The 20,420-nt window shown below is 44.3% G+C and overlaps 1 protein-coding gene across 1 annotated transcript; it reads left to right on the top strand.

Annotated features, from left to right (window-relative positions):
* The first annotated feature begins 18,792 nt into the window (after nt 1-18,792).
* Nucleotides 18,793-20,091, top strand: LOC139054124 (uncharacterized). The gene has a single exon (XM_070530715.1). It carries the CDS (start codon nt 18,802-18,804, stop codon nt 20,089-20,091), a length of 1,290 nt encoding a protein of 429 aa, XP_070386816.1. The 5' UTR covers nt 18,793-18,801.
* The last annotated feature ends 329 nt before the right edge of the window (nt 20,092-20,420 follow it).

Genomic DNA, 20,420 nt, shown 5'->3' with positions numbered 1-20,420 from the left:
AAGTGCTTGTCATCGAAGTGCCCCAAGGCTGTCAGAAGGGCACTCCTCTCATATTCGTATCAGGTACAGTCATATAAGAGATATTTGATGGTTTCCTCAACACCACAGGTGCTGCTGTTGGCACTGTCTGCCATTCCAGTTACGAACGAGTATACGTTTATAAAAGGAACCCCTGTTCGCAGGCGGCACAGTAATGTTTTTGCCCGTCGGTTAAAACCTGGTAAAAGCAGTAATTTCATATGTTGGTCCATGGCATATAGGCGCCGGTTAAACTCTGGTGTATTCCATTTTCTTAGAGTTATAATATGGGCAAGACAGCTGAAATGCCGCGCTGCATCCATTCTTGTCAAGGGTGTCTAGGTTATCTCACATTCTTCATGTGCTCCACGGGCAGTTTTGTCGGCACATTCATTGCCAGTCATGCTAAAGTACCGAGGTAGCCACTGAAATACAATGTCATGGCGTTTATCCGCCGCTTTATGATTGCTTAATCGTATCGCTGCTACCAATGTTCTCATTGGGTGGTATACGATACGCATCAGAAGGAGGCAGGCGCCCCCAGCACATCAGCACTTAAGCAGCAAACTAAATGCACCTGTCCACTAGGCGGATACTTACAGACATGCCTCCCCACTCCGTGGTCACATCATTGCTTCGACAACTCACATTGTACATACGCCTCATCAGATGTTTGCCCTTTCGGTCCAGCTGGTGAACGGTGTACCGAAGTAGCATAAACATCGCTCGAGCTTACTTTGTGTCCTCTGCGGCACAACACCATGATGCTTCTTCGCCAGAGTACAGCACTTCAGTTGTGATACCATCGCTTTCTTATTATTAATGTTGCCACCAACGCCCAACTGCTGTCCTCACACACATGCTCGCGTAACACACCATTTCCTCGCCTTACACAAATATGTATGTGCGTTGGGTAACTGTGGCGTGACGTCATGGTGCAACAGGCAGCCGCGTGAGATCAAGGCATTGCGCCCGTTTGGCACCAGCTCAGACTCGTCCGGTCGTCTCCTGTGCTGCTACTCGTTGTAAGAGAGAGAGAGAGAAAGACAAGGAGGTTGTAAGAGCCGATGAGCGTCATAACAGATGAGCGAGCGAGTTGGAGTTGGTGTCAGAACGTGATGTCCAGATTTCACATGACCACCTCCTGCCTCATGACGTCAAAAGAGAATAGCGAACGAAACCGAATTCGGCTGTAGAAAACGTGTTACTAAAATTATTCAGGATGTTGTGAGGCTTACCAGTACTCTTTCTATGGTTTATGAGGTCTAAGACCTTCATTTAACGTGAAAAAAAATATATAGTCCTAAGTATTAAATCGGTACAAACTCATTCAATGTAATACCTTCGCTCAATTGGCACTGATAATCGAACTCGCATCTCTGCGGCAATATGGCAGCCGGAAGCTTGCGGCACAACACCGGCTGTACAAGCGGTCGCGTCTGTGCAAGCATTTCGGAGGCCAAGCGGACGAGGACAAAGTTGTTATTGACAACGGGGTCCACCGTGAGAACGTGATTCTGTAGTCGTAAATGAGTTCAGACCAAGAGAGATGGCTGAAGTCTGTTGGCTTTCTTTCGTGATCCTGGAGGTCTTCGGAACTGAGGAATTTCGTTCAATTTTTGCGTAAGGGTTCAATAGCAAACAGGCAGACCATCCACATATAATCACAGTTTACATAACTATAGACATTCAACAAATGAAACACATGACGCTTAATTACAAGGCTTAAAGGGCTTTTGTTTTCTTAGGTAATCCGACCTAGTCGCAGCGCTACGTTTCACAATGGCTGCAGAGAAGCGACGGGTTGAGTTAGAATGACCACTGTACAGCAATAAAAACGCAGAGATTGCAAGATCCTCAGTCACGCGACGATGTTTCGTGCTCCAGGATTTAATCAGCTTCCTTCCTGGTTAACCGTCGATTTCAAATGTTCCATGATGCTCAATATACAGGCTCATGGGCTTCCCGAAATGTTTTTATCACGCAGTTTAGTTATAGCTGTTTGGCCATACCGAAAGTCCGTGCTTAGTTTGGCATATTGAAATACATTACAAGAAAATGAAAGACAAGAAACGCTCGGACGAAATGAAGTGGACCACGTGGATGTTCAAGTACCCGAGTACCGGGGGCAAAAGTAACATCCGATTTTTACCCCCCGAATTTCAGAAACATATAAAATCCCCCCAAAACGGAGGACTCGAGGTATGTGGCGCTGACAGCACAAAGTGCACTTTTCAATCGTAAGGGTATATACTAAATTATGCTAAATTATTTCAAATTCTCAGTTTTCACGTGTCAAAGCGATGAACTCAACATGAGGTGTGCCGTAGCGGAAGGCTACGGAATAATTTTGTCCATCTGGGGACAAAATCAGTCACTCTAATGTATGCCTGAGTATAGTTACACAAGCTTTTTCTTTTTTCTTTTTCATTTCGCCCGCATCGGAAGGTGTCCGCCTCGGCCGTGATTGAACCTGGTACATTGTGCTCAGCAGCGCAAGACCGTAGCAAATGAGCTATCGCGGTTGGTAAAGGTGAAATGCCAGTAGGATGTTTATATATAGTCCTCAGAGGCAAACGACCAATAGTTTTAACGAAATAACCGAAGCTATAGCAAAGCAAATGCTGCTTGCACAGGCGGTTCTTGCAGTTTGACGAGCACAACTTGCTCCATGTCAGCATGCTTATAGTTAAGATTTGTTAGGTACCTTTTCCAAATTGTCCAATTATTTTGTATACGTTTAAATTATACACCTGAAGACGATTGTACTCGAGGAGAACTCAATTTTGTTTGGCACTAATGAAGCGTTTGTGTTCCGAGTTATTCATATAATTGAGTTCGACGCTCAATACAACTTAGCAGTGCGACTCTCTCCAGATGTATTTTCGTCGATAATTCGCAATTAACACCCAATACTCGCTGCGATGGTTCAGTGGATATATGGCGCTCTGATGCAGAGCAGGAAGACGTGGTTTCGACTCGCACCCGCGCCACCCTCGTGTGCCGAACTTCGCCTGCGTAATAATGAACTTCAGATGGTCAACATTAATCGTGAACACCCAAAGGCGGCGTCCCTCGAAACTCCGTGTTTCTTTTGAACGTTAAACTACATCAATCAAGCAACCAATCAAGCAATTCATGCTCAACACGCCTATCAAGCAAGGGGTGTTGGTGTCACGCATTTCAAATGATAAACATAGAAGATTAAAGCGTACTCGAGAACGTCAGCGCGAGCACCGCGGTACCTCGTCGTTACCGCTGCTGCCATCTGGCGTAGAAATAGCGTATTATAGAAACCCGAAGCCGAGGCCTACTATTATTTGCCGTTGCGCGTCGAATTCTCACCGCTGTCTTTTCGTTCGTATTTTCGGAAGCGATAACTGAGACTTCGTGCTTCATACCACTGTGCACTAGTGATGAGACGTAGCTGAAAGCTATATTCGCTCTTGCGCAAGCCCCATCCTCTACGCGACGCGTGGTAATTTGTAAAGACATATCGCATGAGCGCCTCCCTACAGTGACATGAAAGTCTTATTGCGATAGCAATTATATGGACACTCCGGGCGCATTTCTGCCGTCGGCGTCGGCGTTGTCGCGAGGTTCCGTATATAAGTTGAAGGGCGATAATATCGTCGCCGCGCGCCGTATGCTGTACGTGCGAGTGATGGAAAGGTTGCGAGAGTGAGCCGGCGAAGCCGGCTCAATCTAGCGTGTGCGAGCGAGGAAGGCGGGCCCGAGGCTTTAGGGCCAAAGCCACCCAGAAAATTAGGGCCCGACGAGCGCCCTCTCCTGTCGCGCGCCAGGAATGGGGGTGAGGCGACGGCGGGTGGACGCTCTTCAACGGCTGCCGGAGAGTGCCCTCCCCCCCCCCCCCGTTCGCCCCCCGCCGTCGCCTCACCCCTGTTGCTAAGGTCCCTGAATAAAACTAAAAGGTAGCGACAATCCTCCTCACCCGGCCTCTCCTTCTCCTGGCCGTCTCGCAGCTCGCTGTTGCTCTCGCAGTTCGACCTCGCAGCTTTGTCCTTCGCTCTGAAGCCTCCCACAGAGTTACACGAAGTGAGAAATTAAAAATTGTTGATGGGGGTTCGCGCATAAATTTTTGCTGTATTTAAGGCATGGTTATTGTTTGGTGTGCTACGAGCGTGGATGGAACGCTGTGAAACTGTGTGTGTGCGTGTGTGTGTGTGTGTGTGTGTGTGTGTGTGTGTGTGTGTGTGTGTGTGTGTGCGTGCGTGTGTGTGTGTGTGTATTTGTGTGTGTGTGTGTGTGTGTGTGTATTTGTGTGTATTTGTGTGTGTGTGTGTGCGCGCGCGCGCGCGCGCGCGTTAGAAGAAGGGCATTGAGGCTAGTTTGGTGCATAATTCCTTTTAGTGTCGAGCACTCGCACCAAAATCAGCATTCTTTCTCTCGCGAATTTTCTTTCGCGGGAGATCTTTCTCTCGCGGCAAGCAATCACCGAAAGGGACATGATTATGAATAAATAGCCTCGTATATTTGGCCCCGCACCACCCCTATCACCTCGCACATTGTCTTCAACAACAAACACCCCGCAACTATTCTTCATATAGATGCGTGTTTGCGCTTATGTTGTTACTTTACCTTTACTTTTTCGGGCACATGTAGCCGGCCATAGCGGCTTTGCTTGCATATATATTAGCCGGTTTATGCAGGCTATTACTAAGCGTACACCATGACCGACGCCTTTTGAAAGCAAACTTTTAAAAGACGAGTATTAAACGCAATCTTTAACTGATACTGCGGTACTCGCACTGATTATCCGTATGCAGAAATTTACATAAGCAGGTTAGAAACTTCGAGAAGGCTCTCTATCACCTTCCAAGGCACACCTATTAAGGTGCACTGCCGATTTGGTCATCATTTACGAGCTTTAGAATTTCACCACACAACACGTTGAGCTCTTACTGTTGTGGACACACCCTCAACGTTCGCAAAGCACAAGCACAACACGTCATGTCTGTCTGTGTGCCGATGGTTCTGAAATTACATCCAAGCGCCTGCTTCACATGTACGGATGAACTCGCGAGAGTTGACGTAGCATAAGTGCTACGTGCGTACGTAGCGCATGTCACTAAAATGGTGAACCTGGAAAGATCCCTTGACATGCCTTCTTTTTTTCGGTGTGCTTTCTAGAGTCGACGCGGTGAAAGTGTTTGCCAAGACATTTAGCACAACGGGCGAGCTATCAATGATAAAATACGACGTGCGCCCGATCAATCTTTTCACATTTAGGAAATAGCGGTTCGAAAGTAAGAAAATGCGTCGGCGCTTCTTGCAAAATAACAGGAAGTTCTTGGCGAAGAAAACTGGCTCACGACAAGCTCCAGATAAATGGGCGTCTTCTCAAAAGCGAACTAATTTACGGTGTTTATGTTGACTCGGCTTCAAAGAAAAGTAGGAGCGGCAGCTCAATCTATCTAAAGAACTTCTTCAATGATTTATGTCGGCATCGCTCTTCCGCCAAGAAAAAATAAACTAAGAACAAAAGAGCTTGCAGAACGCAGGCCGCTTCTGCAGACATACTCCTTGATGAGAACAGGAAAAAGACACTGTCACAGACACAAAAATAGTACGCTTAATTTGTCTTGTTGCAGTCCGGGATCCTGCTTCGATCCACTCTTTGACCGTGTCCTCGCGGAAAACATCCTCACGCGTTCCTTCTCACGTGATTCCGCTAGCTGGTTTCGTGGTGGAGCGCAGGCGAAGTTCAGTAGGACAAAAAGAGTAAAACGAACATGTGCAGCGAAACAGTACGTATGCCAGCGCTTACTGCGTTAGTGCTTTGCCTATGCTGGGATGGGCTGCGAGTCTAGGGTCAAAGTCACAAAGTTTTTTGTCGTAAGTGATATTTGCCATTGCCCATCTTGTCGTCGCTTACAGTATGTCCAGCAACAGGAGGCACATATTTTGTCTCGTAGGGACGATTCTAGCGCAACAGCTTTTTCGTGAACACGGGGCCTGACGTTGGTAGATTTGTCGCTTTCACTGCATGTCAGTACTTGTTTCTCTATGTGAAAGCATCAGGTAAATAGGGCACCTAATGGTCTCAATTAGTCGTAATGAGACTATAGTCTAAGTCGCGTATAACTGATGTAACAGTGAGCTTGCAACTGGAAACAACATGCTGACTACCTTAGAGATTATTTCGCATAATAGCCGTGTACCGTAAAAGACAGAAGGAAAGTCGAACTAATTTCAAGGAGTGAAAGACTGTTTGGAAACTGGGCATTTTTTTACTAATAATAGGAATATAGCAATAATCATTGCATAAAAAAGATAAAAACAGTTGAATCTAAACGACGCCAAGGAAGGACTGCAACACCCAAGTATATTACAATGTGCAAATCTTGCGGTCCCAGAATGTTGTTTCTTGCTTAGGTACAGCACAGATACTTAGCAATCTAAATCTGTCAAACAGATAAAGAATTTTCTGTGGCACCATTTATTCAAAAAGAATATTGAAGGATGGAAGCGAGCATACAAGTGAATTCCAAATTGTGATAAGCAAGTAAAGTTCAATTTTGCGGATTCACCTGCTGCTTTATACCCATGCGACAACCTGTATAGATATCACAAGGGATTCTTTCTTCACACCTAACAGGCTTAACAATCGACGTTCTAAATCTTACCGAATCTACCACTCCAGAAACAAAACGCGATGTTTACGTTGTGTGGCATGAATTCAAGGATACAAGCGCTTTTTGGGGACGAACGAAATTTTCTTGTACCAATCTGCCCAGACCTATAGCTGACGAGCAATTGCTACTGGAGCAACCACTCCCCATTCCGAATTTCACAAACTTCTTCCCGTCATAGGTGCAAACCTCATACGCCTCCTTTCCCCCATGGTACAATTCTCACATTTTCTTAACTTCTTCTAAGATGACTCTGTCAAGGTAGACGAAGACGGCTGCGCAGCTGCATTCTATATTTCCTTTGTAAAATATTCATCACTATGTTTACAGTTATTTTATAATTCTTTTTTTTTTCTTCTTATGTGGAACTACCCGGTTCTTGGCCAATCACCCAGAGTGGGTATGTGTCACTAGTGTCTAGGCTTTACATCTACATCTGCATATGCATCATCTGGCCATCTGGACTGTACAGCCTTGTCTGCAGTCGTGAAAGGCATGACAATAGCTGCTGCTCTGTGCAAACTAAAGACATTGCCTCCACAGAATGTGATTCTGCTTACGAATTGAAAGGCCGAGTTTCATTTGAAGTTATTGGTGCGATTGAAGTGTTGTACAGAAATAGTAACTCTAGGAGGTCCCGTAGTCAATGACTGGGGAGGGACCTCCAACAATTAATACATAGAAATAGTACACTTAATGCGGTTAACAGCACTAGCAATCCTATGAAACAGAAATTATTAACAAAAAAAGTCAAGTCATGGTAATAACAATAAAGTATGAACACAAAAGGCAGATCCTGGGAATCATATTCTACATAGAGAAGCGTAAAATAAACAAACAATCACTCTTAAATAAATGAATGGAACGAGGTGATTTAATGGAGGGCGGTAGTAAATTCTATATTGATGTTGCCAAAAAGTTCGCAACAAGTTTGCGGTATTTAGTCCTTGGTTTCGGTAGCAGGTAATTATGTTGCGAAAATCGAGTGCCAGTGAAATGTGGGGTTTGCTCTTTTGTTATCAACGAAATTGGTAATTCTCCTCGACAAAATTTATACGTCAGGACAGCAAGAGAACATTTATTTATATCAACTATTGACAAAATATTATATGTGCGGATTAATGGCAAGGCACTAGACGAAAAAATGGCTGTAAATGATTATTCTAAAAACTTGGTTTTGTGTGTGCTGCAGGGACGCTAAGTGAGTTAGGTAGGTATTGCCCCAAGAAGAAATGCACTAATAGATGTGGCTGTGAAGAAATGCATAGTAGAGTGAAATTAATATACCTACAGGAAGGTAGGGGTGGACTTTGATTAGTGTTCTGATACCATAACGGGCTAATGAAGATATGTGAGTTGTAAATTTCAAATGATTGTCGAGTTCTACTCCAGAAATGTTGCATGGTCAACAGCCTGAAGCGAAGTCGGAGCAATGTTAAGGCATGACTTCTCCTGTACACTTTCTTGTGGGGATGGAAAATATTACAAATTTCTATTTAGTAGCATTATTATTGAGCATATTATTTCTGTCCCGACTAACGATTTTAGCCGCGTCAGCATTAAGGTAACATATTATCGATTCCAAACACGTGTGAGAAGAATAAATTGTTATGTCGTCAGCATATAAAATACAACTAGCATGTTTATTGTGTGAATGTCATTGATGTAAACGAGACATAAAATTGGACCTAGTATGGAGCCTTGTGGAACCCCTATGTTAGTTAGTTCCGTACGAGAATGAATATCAGAAATAGAGACGAGATGTTTTCGATCATTTAATAACCCCGAATTAAGGAAAGTGCTGGACCACATACGCCAACAGCGTTTAGTTTAGCAAAAAGTATGTCATGATTTAATGAATCGAAAGCTTTAGAAAAATTAATAAACAAGGCTCCAGCCAATTTATCTGTGTTAGTGCCTCTTTTACGATGATCAGTTAAAGTAATAAGCACTAATTCATTTGAGTAACCAGATCGAAAGCCAAATTGATTAGATGACAAAATACAGAACTTTGCGAAATAGCTAGTTAAACGTACTACGAATAATTTGTCAATGACCTTGCTGGATGGATGGATGCGAAACTTTGAAAAATGATAAAATAGATATAGGGCGGTAGTTTAATAACGAATTTTTACTAGCCATTTAGAAAACAGGAATAACTTTGGCGTTCTTTAAGCAGCAAGGAAAGACGCCAGTTTTGAAAATCACATATAATATTTGTGAGAGTGTGTCACTGATAAGATGAGCTATGAGCTTTACATGAGATGAGTTAAAGTGATCTAAACCAGCTCCCGTGTTTTTTAAGCTCAGAATGCTCATGCGCACTTCTCTTGGCGAAACTGGACAGAGAAAAAAAACTGTGTGGCAAACGATGATAAGCCTTGTCGATGTGAACTGAGAGACGTGGCTGGTCGGGGCAAAATGATTCGACAAAGGCGTTAGCAATGGCTGAAGGATTATTAAGGGTTTGTCCACCAACTTGAATAGCAGCTATGACGGGGTTTGGCGACGCTCTATTTAAAAACTCGTTGATAATTTCCACTGTCTTTTAGAATCGTTGCCAGCATGGTAAATTTCCTTTACATAATACTCTTTTTTAGCGTTATTAAGAAGCCTACTCAAGATATTCGAGTAGCACTTGTAACGAGTCAGCAGGGTCAAATTAAATGCCTTCTTTTTTGCTTTTTTATAGAGGTTATGTTTTCTGCGCACGCATTTGAGAAGATTGTCAGTCATCGAGGGACGACGAGGTAAAGCGAACCTTTTCTTACTCGTGGTTATTGTGGTTGATTCGGAAGTAGCATTAGAAATTAGATTACAAAACAATTAGAAGGCGATTTCTGGATTATTTTGCGACGTAACCGGGTTCCAATTAACATCAGTGTTCACAACCACTTGCGGTACGGCACAGCAAACAGCTTCGCCAGCAGACGATAGCCCAGGACCGTAGAATTTCTTTGAAACGTGGAAGAATGGTTTAGCAAGCGCACACATGGACCGCAACCGCTGCCGCTTTGATGCCGGAGTCCATCCGACGGCATCACACACAAAAACCAACACAAAACCAAGACACAGAAACCAAGCACAATTTCACAGCCGTGTATCAAAATTGCAGTAGCAGAGAGGAGCATGGAAAGGGAGAACAAAGCGCACTTTTTGAGGTAATTTACAGTAATGAAAACATATTGTCACTGTTCACAAGAAACTTCCTACAGTATTTCTTAAATATATGTACGCCTTTATTAAAGTCTAATTGCATATCTTTTCTGTTTCGAGCATTGGTTATTTGAAAAGATAATGCTTGCCTTCCTTAGCCGGTTCAAACTTGCGGCGTTTTTCGTTTTGGGTTCCGGGTACTGCACGAACTTGAGCTGGACACTGCGGAAATATGTAACTTGTATTTGTTGATCCATTGCAATAGCTTAAAGTAGTACACCTGGTCAGCCTTCAACATGTTATATTTGGTAAATAACGGCTGTGTTCTCGATAACTGCTTGTTGCCTTTAAAATTTTCCACTATGTGCAAAATTTGATTTTGTAATACATTAAGTTTGTAGTAGTTAGTAGCTGTTGTTGTTCCCCAAGTCAAGATTCCATAGCTCATTCTAGAGTAAGCCGGTGAATAGTATAGTGCCTGCTTTAAAGGTTTGGGCATTAGATGCTGTAGTTTGTAAATGTAACCACTGGTGCGAGACAGGCTTGATTTTATTTGAATAACGTGAGTATTTCATGAGAGGTTGTGGTTAAACCAAACACCTAAAAACTTTTGTTCGGTAACCTGTTCCAGCAAGCGTCCTTCAAATCTAATGTTAACAGGGTAGCAGTCATGTTTATTATTGGCTTATAAATGACGTAATTTGTTTTATTTATATTTAGACTCAAGCGATTTCTTTGAAGCCATGCAGATAACTGTAATAAGTAGTCATTAATAGGCGTCTCTAAACATTGCATGATTTCTCCTGTGAAAAAAAAAAAAACATTAGTATCGTCTGCATACATTATTAATTGCGGGGATCCATGTATTGCTATAATATCATTTATATAGATAAGAAAGAGTAGGAGTCCCCGAATAGAGCCCTGGGGAACGCCCTGTTGTACTTCGAGTTTGCTGGAGGACCAATTGTTAACACGTACATGTTGATAACGTTTCTCTATGTAACTCCGGATTAGTTTTAGTGCCACTCCTCTTATACCATACTTTTTAATTTTGTTAACAAAATATTATGTTGAACATTGTCGAAGGCTTTGCTGAAGTCTATAAATAAGCCAAGAGTGAGTAATCTTTTTTTCTTTATTTTCAATTATCGTTTTCTTTATATCAACGAGAGCAATCTCTGCTGATTTGTTTGCTTGAAAGCCGTACTGAGCTTCTGTTATTACTAAGTGCTTATTAATGAAACCGCTTAACCTGTGATTGATGACGTATTCAAATACCTTTGAAAACACTGTCAGAACTGAAATGGGCCTGTAATTATTATTGTTGGTCTCACTACCGCCTTCGTAGACCGGTGTAACTTTCGCGATCTTCAATTCATCTGGAAAATCTCCGCTAAGAAGCATCTGATTTACTATATGCGAGCGGTTGATATCGCCAGCAGATGATAGCCCAGGACATGACATGACAAGAACTTTATTAGAGTCCTGAGGGACTGAGACCTCGGGGAGCCAAACCGAAGGCTCCCGAAGATCAAGTCGGTGGCTCCGCCCACGATGGAACCGGGAGATCAAGTCCCGCGGCAATGTCGTGGGCCCTCTGGACAGCCTGGAGTTGAATGTTGAGATTGCTGCTCTTGAGAGAGTCCTGCCATTGTTCTTTCGTGATGGGTGGAGAGGCGTTAAGGGCTGGGCACAGCCAGAGCATGTGGTCAAAGGAGCATGAGTCATGACCACATTTGGGGCACGACTTTGAGTGTTCAGGATCTATCCTGTGAAGAGACCGAGGAGTGGGATATGTACGGGTTTGCAGGAGTCTTAGTGTGGTAGCCTGGGGTTTGTTCAATTTGGGGTGAGGGGGTGGAAATGTCCTCCTGCCTAGTCGATAATGAGAAACAATTTCGTGGAATGTACTTAATGGATCTTTGTGGATGTTGACCTCGTTCCAAGCCTGGCTACCCGCGACAGCGCGGTGCGTGAAATCGCGCGCTCTCCAGGGCCATAGAATTTCTGCGAAGCGTGGAAAAATTATTTAGCGAGCGCACACTTAGACCTCAACCGCTGCCACTTTGATGACGGAGTCCATCCGACGGAAGCTTTTAAGGCCACAAACGGTCTGGCGCAGGGGCTCTGGATGCGATCCCGGCGCCACGTAGCGTAGCTTGGGCACACCTGGAGGAGCAGCGTTCACACCCTCGTGCGGTATGGCGCAGCAAGCCGCTTCGCCAGCAGATGGTAGCCCAGGGCCGTAGAATTTCTGTCAAATGTGGAAGAATGGTTTAGCAAGCGCACACTTGGACCGCAACCTCTGCAGCTTTGGCAATTGCGACAACTATACCGTGGTCTACCGTCCATCATGTTCCCGCGCAAATCACTAGCCCTCGTGAAACAACTTGGCAGCAAAGGCTTCATAGTAAAGTTGCAGGAGATTCCCTCCCACGTTCGCATTGCTGGCAACGAAAAAGACTGATTCTCTTGCATAGGCAGCGGTCTATCCTCCTCCAAAAGTCAAGGCCCCAAAAAAGTACTCAAGTTAAAAAACCTGACATTCGAAATCACTTTGGGCCACTTTGGGTTCCAACACATATGCCTTGCGTAACCAAGAGATTTCGTTGAGAGGAAGCATCACTTCTATATCGGATCAGGACAGGTTCCGCTAGTATACCTGTCCCATTCTATATTCTGTCTCCTCTAAACTTTCGACATGCTGCTATGTAGAACAAGAAAACGCACGATATTCTACGACGCATCAGAATCTCTCACTGGTCCCTTTCCCCATTTCTTTTTGACGTTATTGTTTTTTGTTGCTTCGTGACTCATTCTGGCGAATAAATTGGTTTTGCAGTGTGCTAGTTCACACGTGACGTCACACTGCATCATCGCCGGCCGCCTTTGCCATTTCTCTGCTTACGACTCCACAGGACGCCACACGTTGACCTCGGCTAATACACGTCACCTGAAATAGATAACTTCCATAATTGAAGAACTCGAACGGCAGTTCTCTTGCGTACACTGTCCTGCGAAGACGCCACGTGTGAGTTAAAAGCATGCGTCATTTTTGAAACTCACGTTTTAAAGGCTCGCGGAACATTTCAAATCCTACTGCGCGTAAGATTACCTTGTTCTCCGCGACCACCCATAAGACATTAATGCGAGCTCCACCTGCAAAACCGCACTGCACCTGACCTCTGCATCCACCGCGCTCTAAAACATTGTCCCAGAGGAAAGCCGTTATTGAGAGAAGTTAGGCTTTACCGGGACGTCATGAAGATTAGAACACGTAGTTGACTAGCGCATCTACACAAATTCTCTTCCTACAGCTGAACAGTAGTGCAGTAGGCACTGCATTTATAGGTGTTCGCCGACTATAACAGTCACTCCCATCGTGTCGTTCTCTGTGCGAAACTAGATCTTTCTCCTTTAAAGACAGTAGAAATTTTCTATCACAGATGCCCTACTTCTTTGTCGAGCCTGCGTAGTCCTACAGCTGCAGCCGGTAGTAAAATGACTTGGAAGTCAATGGGTTCAAAACGCGTCATTCGCGCATCCGAACAAGGCGAAAGCGACTCTTCAGAATTGCGGAATAATTGAATGAATGAGGCCTCCAACGAGAAATCCACTTTACTCATCTATTAGTAATGCGCATTTGCAGGAACTCGTGGGATTTATTTTCCTACTGCTTGAAAACTGGTTCTTATTTCAGTCACTTGGGCACCTTATTGGAGTACGAAAGAAGCCTTTGGGAGCATTATTTTTGGCGCTGTCGCGGCACTGCATTCAACTTGCAAGTTCCACACGAAGACAAAAAAAAAAGACATGCTGTACTCGTCTATAAACCTGACCCTGACCCCTTAACGCTGTAATATTAACTAGAGCATCTCGTGTTGACTTTTGGAAGGTTACATTTCTTAAATGGCCTTGATAACGCCTGTAAGCAATCGTTAAAGCTGGTCGGATTGTTTTCTACGCATCTTCAAGTGTCTCAGATATGATCAAAGACAGCTTGTTTAGGAAATTGACTGTGGAGCAAGGGCTCTGGGTAAATACGGTTCTGAAACAGACGGTACGGACGTACTATATCAGGTGCCCTCGATATGCCAGCCAAGCGTATGGATATATTGTGAGCAGAAAATGCAGTAATGTTGTTAGATTGTCTATTTGGTCTTTAGAATTCTTAAATATGTTACCTGCAAAAATTGAACGTGGCACACGACGAAGATCGTAGGAAGACACAAGTGAAGCAGCCCAGTGTCAAGTGAATGTCACATAATCAAACAGCTTTCTTTTAATACTAACACAGATGCTTTGTTTGTATCTTCTGTGGCACAATGGGTAGAGCACCAATTATGTGCCTTTCAAGCAACAAAAAGGAAAAACAGCGAAGGCAACACCTCAAGCTCTCCTCTAACGGTACGTACGAGTCAGGGGCAGCGCATTCCTCGATGAGCAGGCGTCGTTTTTAATCAAATCATAGTGACACTGCTGTAACGTGGAAGTCTGCCGCCCAGACAGCTGTGCTAATTACTTTGATAATTTCTTCGTCGACAGTGTGTGGCCGACAGCGTTGTTATACTTTAGAAAATGTATTTTCTTTCAGTTTTTTGATGATTCGATATTCGCGCTTTACAGCGTACGATATAAATCGAGGCCGAGGTGTTGTTCTTTTTGTCTTCTGATGCTTACTATTTGCACTTGAGTTCCAGGTATGTATGTATGCATGCGTGTCCGCGGCATGGCTATTGGGATATGTGTCGTGCACGTCTTAAAATTTCTTGTGCCTAATGCCGGATTCACAAAGGCGTCACCCGCGCCGTCTCCTCACCGTAACAGTACCGGCGTCCGTCAGGGAAAAGCATTTCCTGCCCGGTTTCTCCTCAAAAGGCGGTGACGTTAGGAGAATCGGGCAACGTCGCCGCAATCTCGCTTTTGAGGAGAAATCAACGCGGACATGCTTTTCCTTGATGTATGCCGGTGCCGTGACGGTTACGGGACTGCACGACGGCTTTCTCAACCCGGCGTTAGGCAGAGTTTCGGCGTTGGGACGTGAAGTGCATCTAACTGTAATATGTAGCCTAGGTTCGGTCGCCTTTGCAATCAGATATAACGCTGCTTCTTATTTCACCTGTTTGCTTAACAGCTGGCACAGCCATACCAACGAAAGAACTCAAAATATATCGCAGAAGCATGCTGTGCTTAAAGGTGGTGAAAAGAACGCTGATTTAGCCGCATTACAGATCATTTAAAGGAGGGCTGAGGCTGTATGTCGTCCACAAATCTACAATACTCCCTTTCGTCCGTTTCCCTGTAGCTGTGATTATTCATGAGTGAATAATCACAAATATACTGGATCTATGCTTGTCTGCTTCCACATGCAGAGAAGATGAAGTGCGTGCGCCTATCGAAGTTATGAGTGTTTAGTTTGTTCAAGAAATGCTCGAATGGAGTTCTTTCTATGAGCTGCACTTTCAGCAAATTTATTAGGCGTTTTTTCTTCAGAAATTACTTTCCTGACGAAAATAAACAATTCCGAGAGTTACGTAGAATCTAAATAACAGTACTGCGTACTTTCGTAACAAGGTCAGCTTTAAGAAATACACTTGATGGGCGCCGCAAGGGCTTAGCTTGTAGAACAGGCGGACGTTTGCGTTACACAGGCCAAGGTGAACAGCGAATGCCTTTTGTGCCTTGTGATTTTGCACCGAGTAAATATTCTGAATCTTCTTCTTGGCCGCTAGGGTGGATAAATTCTTGTAACATGTTTGACATTTTCGTTTAAGGAACAGACAGTGGCTTCATTTCCCGTCCAGCAATAAAGGTCGGTAACTTCGTTGAAAGTTTAGTTAAGGGCTAGTTTAGCGAACCATTTCGAAACAGCACAATGCCGTTTTTTTTATTGTTTGTTTCTTTGAGATGGATGGACTATTCATTATATATGTTGTTTGCATAAACAGGGATAGGGGCATCGCCCGTGATGCTAACCTTCCCTGCCCGCACATTTAATTAAACATGAAATACCAGAGAATTATATGAGGGCCCGTAAACGTGCGTGCCAAGCAATCCTGCTAGCTTTGGGTCTTTCTGCATAGCATCGCCATTTCCCGACGCTTTGAAACGCCTGAGCGTTGCTGACACGTTGTAAAACGCCCGGAAGCTTACGGGTCATCAAAATTAACTCCATGTCACATGCCATAGTCGGGGCTCAGAATACAGACTTAAGCGCTCAGAAGTATATGAGCGGATGGGTTTAGAAAAACAAGAACGCAAGATACTGCCACAAACCTCTTCCATTTAATATTTGTAGCGTTCAAAATCTGGAACATCTGTGGCTTCTGTGTATGCATTTTCTTATCCATAGTTACTTAGCAATAATGGCAGCAAAACCAATTGTAGCGCACCTGTCACTGTCAGCTAATGTTAAAGCGCAGACACGTTCATTTTTCAGTTTACAATGATCAATTCGCAATAATTTATTCTCCCCGTATTAATTCATAAGAAGCAAGTAGCCTTAGGAAATGAGTACAGCATCAGACAAACTTAAAAATTGTGTAGATTATTGCTCATACCACAATTATAGACGAGAACCCACATTTTACTCCCATTCTGGCCATCTAGGACACTGACATTCTGAACACTCATAAAAACAAGCGTATTTTTAAGGGAACTTGCTGAAAGCATGTCTGTTAATGTCCTCAGAATTCATAGACCCCTTGTAGTATTCTTCAGTGAGATGCTAACTTTGCTTAAAACAGTGGAGGAGTAGAGGATCTCCGGTTTCACTTATGTTGTCTGAAGCGCGCGGCACGATGTCGGCGCATATCGTACATTGAAACTAGCTAGCCATCGCCATGTAGCCCATAACTGAAGAAATCACTGTCTTAAATGCTGCCGATAAAGTGATCCAAGCAAAGCTACACTTGCGGCTGCTTAATTTTCAGATTTTAATATGTTAAAGGCAATTTATTGTGCCATGAAACGAAACACTAAAGCAAACGCCGCTGCACTGAATACTGTATATCACATTGCAGCCGTTTTCAACCGTGGTTTCAATTTTTTTTTGTTGTTGTTGAAATGAAAATGAAAGAAGTTGTAGTCTGCCTATAATGGCGACGGCTACTGCCTTTTCCATCATGGACACAAAAATAATTACAAATATTGAAAGGTCAGAAAAAGCAACGTACATATATGGTGGAAAAGACCTAGATCATGCAGTCTTATACACATGTACAGATAAAAATCGAAGGCAAGATGCAGCGAACTGAGTCCCTGCATATCGGCGTATTCAGACTTCCAAACCCATACACGACACCGTGATGCAGCCTGGGATGAGCAGATACACCTATGAAATAATGCACACATAGGAGGTACACTATCGAAAGCGAGCTTCATCTCAAAATACGGAAAAGAATCAGGTAACTATATACGATGTAATGGACAGCACCCTGTGCGTGATGAGTTAAGTCGAGGTCATTTTCATGTTATCTGCTACAAAATACCGCACTCATTAGTCCACAAAAAATGCACCGAAAGGGCCGCCTACGACGCGCCTCAGCTGTGTGGATTTTCCTTTACTAGCGATGTCCTAATATAAGCGAGACACGAGGATTGAATGTCAAAGGGTGCATGTTGCCAAACAGGTCACAAGGATGGCACATGGAGTGCAAAACAAATAAGAGTAACGAGCCCTATTGCAAGGAAGCACTGCGAGCCGGGCTGCACGTTTGCTTGGGAGGCTTCTTAAGATGCGCGAAAACGACATCTGCGTGTTTGGAGACGCAGGCTCACCGCACAATAATGTTGTACAAATAGAACGAACGCCATTCTTCCCGGCTTACCAAGACCTGCATTGGGTGGTTGCAGCACCTGAATTACGGTCACCGACTGAATGGCTATTACAGACGAGTTGCTATATTACAGATATGTTGTGGTTGGATAAGGCGCAGTGTAAAAATAAAAACAAAATTTTAAATTAGAAACCGAGCTGCCACTCATGGAAACGTGACGTGCACGAACAATTCAAAAAGACCAAAGCACAGCCTCTCTGGGACGCAAAAATGCGATGCAATAAAACGATTCCATGCTATGTTCTGCATGCGCCATTCGCGGCGAAGCTCAGTCCTGCAATTTCTGGAAACGTCCCTCGCTGGTCGGGCGACGTCCTTACTCGACGCGTTGCGACGCAGTTGCCGCAATACTCGCGACACGACTTGTCAATAGAGCGCGAAGCGGAAACCGCGGTAGCGTTAGCCTTTACTGCTTCACAAATATGCGACGCTGGAAATTGTCTGGTGTCAAGACGTCACACGTGAATCAAGTGCCGTTTCTTTTTAATAGTGCGACAGCCGATTTTGTAATGGCCCGGTGTCGTAATTTCTTGGATATATTTGGCCCCAGCACGATGCCCCAACGTCTGTAATATCACCCACCACTCCGACGGGGACACTGCTAATGACGTCCGCGGCAGAGCATACATAGTACAAAGTTTCACCATTAAAGCTTTCAATGACAGAATTCTGACCTTTCATGCTGCTGGAATTGGAAGTTGCCGGGGGCCAAGACTATGGGACGATTGACCTCCAAATCCACTATTGCAGCGAGTCGCCTCTATATATAGAACACTTGGACAATCAATGATCATACTAGCTACTTAGTTCTTCCTTGAAAAAGAAAGTAAAGAGAGCTGTGGCAAGAGCGTTGTATTCGTTGATTCTTGTGTTTCCTTTGATGTCAGCTCTGGGGAGGTCACAGCATACCCAACACCAAATCGAGGAAAATTGTTACAAAACAGGCGATAAATTTCGTGGCAAGGTTCAATGCCAATTAAATGCTCCCGTCGTTCATAGAAGGTCACTTTTGTTTGCTTGAAAAACGAATAACGTTGCCTGCACAGAGCGGCTTGTCTCATCTCTCACTCCACAGCGAGCCCTTAAAGGACTGGCGTCGGCTGTCCGCCTTCAGTGGGCATGGGAGAGCGGCAAAAATGATGTCGCTCACGAATCCCCTTTTCTTGCATGTGCAGCTTGTTGCCCTAACCGGCGTGTGGCTTTCCCTGCTTCCCGGTCGACCAAGTGTTCCTTTATCGTCACCTGTGCTGAACTCAAGACCACCCCTGACAGTCACGACTGCAATCAGCGAAGATGACTGCTTCGCCCTACGTGACCTGCGCAGTGCTTTTGCATTGCACTCAAGCGGCACATCGACAACACCAGCGCCATCACTCCACAGCGAGCCCTTAAAGGACTGGCGTCGGCTGTCCGCCTTCAGTGGGCATGGGAGAGCGGCAAAAATGATGTCGCTCACGAATCCCCTTTTCTTGCATGTGCAGGTTGGTGGTACTTCATCTCTTAATTCTAAACGATCGAACAATCTTTGCCTGCTGCTGCTCCCGTGCCCCAGTGTGCTTTACGATACTCTGTGCGAATGCATTTTTGTTGTGAAACTTTTACTGCTTTGCGGGGATATAGAAGAAAATCCCGGTCCGCTAAACGCTGACTCTAGCAAATCGCACAAAGAATTGCTTGACGCCATAGGAGCCCTTTCAACGAAAATCGACAATCGCCACTCAGAGGTGATGCATGCATTTGCTGAGCTAAAAGAAAACCAAGAGGAACTTTCACATACAGTCGCAGATCTTGCATGCAGATTGGCAAATCTTGAATCTACTGTCGAATGTCTTGAAACAGCGCTACCCACAGCAGATATCAGTAGTTCTGTTGCCCAGGCCGTTAAGTCTGAAAGTATTGCGTTGGCCTCGCGTCTTGATGATCTAGAGGACAGGTCACGGCGACATAATTTACTGTTTTTTGGCATCCCGGACAGCGTTTCCGAGACTTGGACACAATCGGAAGAGCATATCTGTGAGCTTCTCTCACGCCATTTAAATTTGCGTATTACAGATGGCATGGTGGAGAGAGCACATAGGTTGGGTGCTTATGTTGCAAATAAGACGCGCCCAATCATCGTGAAGTTTTCTTCCTTCAAAACCAAAGAAAGTATTCTCTCACAGAAATCTAAATTGAAAAGTACAGGCGTTTCCATTAGCGAAGATTTCTGCAGGGCAACGCGATTGACACGAAAAAAACTTCTCGAATTCGGCAAGTCTAGCGGCCAGCCTTTTTCACTTCGTTTTAATAAACTAGTCATTAACAATAAAGCCTACATATACAGCGCAGTCACTGACACTGTTTGTGAACTGGTATCCCCTGGAGAGGCGCGTGCAACTTCCACTCGCAAAGCACCTGCTATCCCAGAGCATGACAGATCGGCGTAGCTATCTCCCCTATCTGCAGATGGTGCTTCAATCTTTTTCACCAATGCACGCAGTATTCTTAATAAACGAACAACTTTATCATCTCGCATTGACGCATGCTCAGCTGACATAGTTGTCCTTTCAGAAACGTGGCTTTCGGCAAAAATAAGAAACGCTGAGATTTTCGAATGTGAAAAAAGCTACAATATCTACCGGTACGACCGTGATGTTCGTGCTGGCGGGGGTGTTTTAATTGCTGTGAATGACCAACTTTCTTCATCTAATGTTCCAGTAGTGTCTGCTTTAGAACTTGTGTGCGTACGTGTTGTTATTGATAATCGTGACTGCAT

Source organism: Dermacentor albipictus, chromosome 1 (genome assembly GCF_038994185.2).
Source record: "Dermacentor albipictus isolate Rhodes 1998 colony chromosome 1, USDA_Dalb.pri_finalv2, whole genome shotgun sequence".
Lineage (NCBI taxonomy): Eukaryota > Metazoa > Arthropoda > Arachnida > Ixodida > Ixodidae > Dermacentor > Dermacentor albipictus.
Note: the sequence above shows the minus strand (reverse complement) of the source record. Positions and strands in the feature narration are given on the sequence as shown.